Source organism: Cornus florida, unplaced genomic scaffold (genome assembly GCF_030987335.1).
Source record: "Cornus florida cultivar Cherokee Brave unplaced genomic scaffold, ASM3098733v1 CherokeeBrave_3.0.0_Hap2_Chr04, whole genome shotgun sequence".
Taxonomy (NCBI): Eukaryota; Viridiplantae; Streptophyta; class Magnoliopsida; order Cornales; family Cornaceae; genus Cornus; species Cornus florida.
This window is the reverse complement of record NW_026775574.1, coordinates 50,101,100-50,108,423: the sequence shown is the minus strand read 5'-3', so window position 1 is coordinate 50,108,423 and position 7,324 is coordinate 50,101,100. Positions and strand designations below refer to the sequence as shown.

General features: G+C 36.5%; 1 protein-coding gene across 1 annotated transcript; it reads right to left on the bottom strand.

Moving 5' to 3' along the window:
• Nucleotides 1–4,870: 4,870 nt before the first annotated feature.
• LOC132303231 (dof zinc finger protein DOF5.6) lies at nucleotides 4,871–6,857 on the bottom strand. Its single transcript, XM_059800413.1, has 2 exons — nucleotides 6,678–6,857; nucleotides 4,871–6,151 (listed from the first exon to the last, which is right to left on the bottom strand). Exons 1-2 carry the CDS (start codon nucleotides 6,726–6,728, stop codon nucleotides 5,195–5,197), a joined length of 1,008 nt encoding a protein of 335 aa, XP_059656396.1. The 5' UTR covers nucleotides 6,729–6,857; the 3' UTR covers nucleotides 4,871–5,194.
• Between the last annotated feature and the right edge of the window lie 467 nt (nucleotides 6,858–7,324).

Sequence of the window (7,324 nt, the reverse complement as noted above, 5' to 3'; positions counted from 1 at the left end):
ACATTCCATACATGCACACACTTGATACATGTACACACTTGATACATGTATAAACCCAAAAGACATAATGAACATGACATTAATTTAATTTTAACACTCCCCATTAATGCCATGTTTTTATACCCAATAACTCTCTAAAGTATTCAAACTTATTTCTTTGAAGTGCTTTGGTAACGATGTTCGCAACTTGGACTTCGGTCCTGTAATACTTGAGTTGAATCTCTTCATCCTCCACGGGCTTTCTAATAAAGTGATGCTTGATTACAATGTGCCTTATGCGATTATGGAAGATGGGATTCTTTGCAATAGGAATTATGGATTTGTTGTCACATAAAATTGTAGTAGCTTCTCATTGCTTCTCACCAACATCTTCAAAAATTCTTCTTAGCCATATTGTTTATGACGATGAAAATGATGCTGAAATGTATTCAGCCTCAGCAGAAGATTGTGCCACCATTTCTTGCTTCTTGGATGCCTATGAAAATACACCCGAACCAAGAGAGATTGCACAAAATCTAAACAACTTTGCATTAACATTTTGCTCATACAAGATGTCAAAATCAAGTGTACCTTGTATATATCTCAACACCCTCTTGGCTGCCACAAAATGAATTTGGCTTGGATAGTGCATAAACCAAGATAATAAGCTTGTAGTATACATGATGTCGGGTCTTCAAGTTGTCAAATACAATAGACTTCCAACCAAGCTTCTATAGAAAGATGCATCCGCTTCTTTGCTTCCATCTTCTCCCATCAATTTTTCATTCACAACCAAAGGAATGCAAACAGATTTTTAATTCAACTTTCTGATTTTTTTAAGAAAATTTTTTGCATACTTCTTTTGATAAATGAACACTCCTTCTTTTTGATAAATTTCAATACCCAAAAAGTAATGCAATAAACCCAAATAACTCATTTCATATATTTTTTCATCATTACCGATAAACACCAAATTATCAACATAAAGAGAAACAATAAGAATATAGGTTTTACCTTATGTCTTGAAGTACAAGGTTGGATCACTTTTGCTCCTTTGACAGCCCTTTGTGATGAAGTAAGAATCAATCTCACTATACCATGCTCGGGTTGCTTGTTTTAGGCCAGACAAAGCCTTCTTCAATTTGTGGACTTTCTCTTCTTTGCTTTTTGTAACAAAGCCTTGAGGTTGTTGTACATAAACTTCCTCTTTCAAAATTCCATTCAAGAAGGTTGATTTTACATCAAGTTGATACAAGAACCAACCCTTTTGAGCCACCAAGGCAATGAGTGATCTAATTGTGTCAAGACGAGCCACGGGCTTGAAAATCAATTATGGGCTGTTGTGAATACCCTTTTGCTATAACTATTGCTTTGTTCTTTTGAATGGAGCCATCAGAATTGAATTTTGTTTTAAAAATCCATTTCATACCAATCACATCTTTATCTTCCGGCTTCTCTACCAACTCTCAAGTCTTGTTCTTCTTAATCGCATAAATTTCATCTTCCATAATTTTCTTCCATGCCTCTTGTTTAATTGTTTCTTCAAAATTCTCCGGTTCAACAACATAAAATTTTAACTTGCATACACATCACTAAGGCTTCTCATTCTTCTAAGAGTTGAACTTGGAGATAACGTATTTGAGCTTGATAGAGAAGTTGGGGTTAATTGTGAGCTTGTTATTGGAAACATTTGTTGTGGAGCTTCAAGAACATTTTCATATTCTTTTTCATTATTTTCTGATCCATCATTAAAATAAATGACTTGATCTTGAACTTTCTTCTCTTTCCAATCCCAAGAGGCAATCTCATTAAAGAGAACATTTCTACAAATAATCAACTTCTTCTTCTTCAAATTAAAGAGTTTATAACCCTTTGATTTTGAGTTATAACCCACAAAGATGCATTTTTCACTAGCTTCATCAAGTTTGTGCCTCACTTCTCTTGGAACATGTGCAAAACAAATACACCCAAAAACTTTCAAATGATTCAAGGATGGCTTCCTTCCACTCCATGCTTCAAATGGAGTTTTATTCTCCACCGCTTTTGTTGGACTTCTATTCATCAAGTAAACAGTCATATACACGTTTTCACCCCAAACAGATTTAGGCAACCCCTTCTCATATATGAAGCATTGATTTACCCATCTCAACAATTGTTCTATTTTTTCTTTCTGCCACTCTATAGTGTTGTGTAGTGTATCCAACCGTTAATTGTCTCGATCTCCAAGCCAATATCTTCACAAAATTTGCAAATTTGATCATTTGAGTTTTACTCTCCACCTCTATCACTTCTCAATACTTTAATAAGGTGTTCACTTTGCATTTCAAGAAGCTTTTGAATTTTTTTTGAAAATGGAGAACATATCTGATTTTTGTCTCATGAAATAAATAAATCCATGTCATTCTTGAAAAATCATCAACAAAAATGATAAAATACTTGTTACCTGCATCAGTTGGTGTTGTCATCAACCCACACACATCGATATGAATAAGCTCCGATGATGCTTTAGCCCTCCATGCCTTCTCTTTTGAAAATGACTCTCGGTGATGCTTGCCAATAGCACAACCTTCACAAACTTCTTTAACTTCTTGTATTGTTGGCAGCTCGCACACCATGTTCTTTGGTTGTAAATTCTTTAAGTTTTGGAAATTCAAGTGCCCAAGTCTTCTATGCTAATGCCATAATTCATCAACAACATCCATCTTCAAAGCCACATTTTTTTAGCATGAAAAATGAGACGAAAGCTTCTGTTTTTGCCCATCTTAATTCTTGCCACAATTTGATTTTTTCCTCCCTTATCATAAATCTTGCAAGAGTCCTCATCAAAATGAATGTAGTATCCATGCTCTACAAGCTGCCCAACACTCAATAAATTTTGCTCCAAATCCATAACAAGTAGCACATCACAAATATGCTTTCTTCCTTTCTTTTGTCTTTATGGCAATAGTACATTTTCCCTTTACTTAGACCAAGTCATCATTTCCCATCCTCACTTAAGAATTTGATGAAGAATCAATCTCCAAAAAAATGTTTTTATCTCCGGTCATGTGGTTGCTACACCCACTATCAAGAAACCATACATTATCTTTTTGTTCTGATGCCATGTGACAAGCATAAGACATGTTTCTTTAACTTCTTGCTCTTTGAAAAAATTAGTTTGCTGATTTGCTTTGACTCGAAAATCTTTTTGAACATGCCCAAATTTCTTACAATTGAAACATTGTGGTTTTCTACGAAAGCAACAATCTTTCTCAACATGGTTACTTATTTTACAAATTCTACATTTTTGTTGAGTGGACTCCATATTTCCACCTCTCATTATTTCTTCCTCTTCCTATTGAATTTTTTCCTCTTCCTCTTCCTCTTCTATATATTCCACCACTAGAAGACTCACATTTGGATCAATCAAAACTTGATGAGTATTTTTCTTGATTTTTGGAACTAATAGAGCTTGGATTGAAAGGCACTTTCAATTATTTTTTCGAAGCGCCTACTCAACGTTTACTCAAATGTTTTAATAGAACCATTAATTCTTCAACACTCAAATCTGCTAGCAACAATTTAGTCATATTTTTCTAGCAAACTAATTAGAATTTTTTCAATAATTCTTTAATTACAAATATTTTCCCCACATGTTTTCATTTGATTCACAACTTCCATAAATCTAGAGAAATTTTTTTTAGCAACTCATTTTCTTTCATTTTCATATTTTCAAAATCTCTTCTAATTAAAAAATTAGAGTTTTACAGTTCTTACCTTCGTGCTATCTCTATACTCCTTCTCAAAGGATTTCCATGCCTCCTTTGCTTTAGAAGCATTGATAATTCTGAAAAAAATTGTATCAGCAACTCCTTGTTGAATCAAGGCTAAAGTTTTTGCATCTTTCTTCTTATGATAATTCAATTGTTGTTTTTGAGCATTCATCAAAGTTGTCGTATCCTCCGGTTCATCATACTCATCTTCAACATAGTCCCATAGATCATATGAGAGAAAATTGATCTTCATCTTCACATACCAAAAATCATAATTTTTCCCATAAAAAAGGGAAATGCGGATTGTTGGGTTCCTTGATTTTGATTGCTTGTAATCGCCATCACGGTCGATCTTCTTCGTGATTTGTTTTCCCGTCAATAAGCTTCACGCCCAGTTTGCTCTTGATCGGAATCAAGCTCTGGTACCACTTATGTTGGTTCTAGTTTCAACCAACTATGAGTTTTTGTGTATAGAGAAGAAGAAGATATGAAGAAACAAATATTTTTCTTGTTGTATTGTATGTTTTTCTACTACAAACCCCTTGGACAATACCTGCACACACTTGATACATGCACACAGTTGATACACGTATAAACCGAAAAGATATAATGAACATGGCATTAATTTAATTTTAAGAGACGGTTGAAACGAGCTGAACTGGGCTGGTCTTTTACGGGCTTGGGCCAGTATGGGGCATGCGTCCGAGTCATTCTTTTACCTTCAGCACTGTCATTCTCTAGGTATCAATAATTAATCAGAAGAGCCGTCAAAGTACAACGCACTCACATGCAACATACTATATATAACACAGTACTCCAGAGAATTTTGCTTTCAGCACTGGAAACACTGCTTTTCTCTACTTTCTTGTCTCAAAAACACTCTCCCGCCAATACGGTCCGATCACTTTATCAATAATGAATTCATAGCTAGTTCACTAAACACACAGACAATCAGTGAATCACCATATAAAGATACGCCAAGTTCTTTAACACACATGTTTTTGTAACTATAATTAAAAGGCACTGGCTATTATATTATCGATCTCTTCGTACATGGCTATGTCCACAAAAACCTAAAGCTAGCCTTGGATTACTTTACCCAACAAAATCACCAAAATAAAACAAAGTAGCATATTAAAGAGAACACCGAAATAAAATCATATATATTAATGAAAATTAAGATAGAGAACAACATTAAGGCACTAACTAAAAAAAAAAAAAAAACAGTCATTTTTAGACTCTCACATTCCTCATTCACACTACTGCTTGTTTAAGTCAATCAAAGATTAATTGGAAAAAAAAAAAAAAAAAAAAAAAAACCTTCACAGAAAGAAACACTAAAAAAACCCTTTCCATCAAAGGCATATTAAGTAGTACTTAAAGAAGTAGTTAACCGAGTCTAAACTACAGCATCTGTTGATCCACACCAGCACTCATCAAGGCCAAGAAGACCTCTGATTAGTTTAGACTAATGGGTTTGTTGTGGATGATCCATAACCATTCATCAAGCCCGCAGTCCACGGACCGAGGCCCGTGAAATACCCAAAAGAGCTAGGGTCCTTCCCAGCATCAGAACAAGCTTGGTCTTGCCAATCAAGGGACAGAAGCTTAGGGTTTGGCTTCACATCCATTGCATTTTGTCCCTGATGATCACCCATTGTTGCTTCATATGGAAGCATCAACCTTTGAGTACAAGTGTCCATGAAAGGCCCACTACTATTCCCATCGAGTGACATTCCAAATGGAGAGCAAAGCCCATGAAAGTTTGGCGCCAACCCATGAGTGTGACCACTCATGTCATGACCAAGCCCACTCATAAAGCCCAATTCACCACTCCCTAAGAACTTGTAGTTCCTTGAATTCCCCACAATACCCTCATGATACTTACTCTCCATGAAATCAATAGCCCTTGGGTTTTCAAGCATGGCATTGTACTTGCTCTCCATGAAACTAGGGTTTCCAAGACCACCATGGTGGTGGTTCCCCATCAGGTCTCCGAGGTGTGAGAACTGCACCTCCGCAGGGAACGACGACAGCTGAAGATCGGTCGGGTTGTGGGACGAGGATCCGGGGTTTTGATTAATCATAATATTATTGTTGTTGGACTGATGATTGTCATTTGGTGATGATTTCTTGGAAGAAACTTTCTTGTTCTTCCTACAACCCCCACCCACAGGGATGTTCCTCAGTGTCCCACCTTTTGTCCAGTACCTTCTACAAGTCTTGCAGAAGTACCTTGGCTGAGAGAGGCTATAGTTGTTGTAGTAACAGAACTTGGTGTGTGTTGAATCACACCTAGGGCACTTGAGGGCTTGGTCATGGGGAGGCCTAAGCCTCCTCTCTATCATAGGCCTTGAGCATGTCAGAATGTCCCCAGATGGTGAGGATGAATCCATTCCATTCTCCTCGTCCATTGTGCCCTGCCATAAATGGAAAATGTGGCGCCAATTATTGGTCATTCATGAGCACACCATAAAATTAGTCACATTAATTAGGACTATGAAATAATGCTTAACAAATTTAATTTGGAGCTTGCATGCCACTTCTCTTTTCTGGTCAACTTGTTTAATTTTCTTAACTTTATCTCTGTATTCAGTGAGAATTGAGCTTTGTTAGTGGTGACAATTTTAATTTGTTATCATTTTCTGAAAGTTATATAATAAAACTTTACCTATTTGATTCCTTTAAGATTAATTATATTTTCACAACATTTTTTTTATTAAAAAAAAGAACCCATATATCTAACAGAAAATGGAGCCAAAATGATCATGGCCGCTTAATTATGTGGTAAATTAAAATTCATGATACAAAGACACATTTTAAGTGTAACATTTCTTTTTCTCTATGCAATGTCAAATATTGTACTACTAATTAAGAAGAAAAATATAGCAACAAAAAATGGACAAATTGAAACACAAATTAAGTAAATATTAATGCATGGAATACCTGTAGCCAATCAGATGAATCCATGCAAACTTGCAGAGAAGTAAGGCCCATTAATTAAAACTCCGATGTTGAAAATGACCAGATCTTCAATAACACTGCATTTCACTCCATAGTATCACTCTGTGTGTGTTTAATAAATGTATTCTAGATAGAGATATAGAGAGAGAGAGAGAGAGAGAGAGAGAGAGAGAGGGGTTTGTGTGGGTTGGGAAGGGAGGCTGTGATTGTGAATATGAAGGAAGAAAAAGGCAGTGGTGGAGCAGCTGCTAGCCTACAGCTAACGTCGGTGACAACTTATGTGGGTCCCGCCATTGTCTGCCTAGTGTCTCAACTTTGGACCCAATGCTGAGCTCAGCTTGACTAAACGGACTCACTAGCTAACCAACGGCTCTAGCACAACCTGACCGAGCTCGCACGATTACAGCCGTTGATGATGATGAACACTAGGACAGAAAATCTCGGCTTCGTATTCAGAAGGAGATTGTGTGTGACATGACAGGAGAGAGAATATTTTTTGGGCTCATCGATAAAGAGCGAAACCAAAGAGGCACTCCATTTGTGGACCCCACCAGGACATGTGGACCCCACTACTACTCCTCTTACAAGCAAAGGATAAATTCGCCTTGTCACGTGTCTTCACTAGGGTT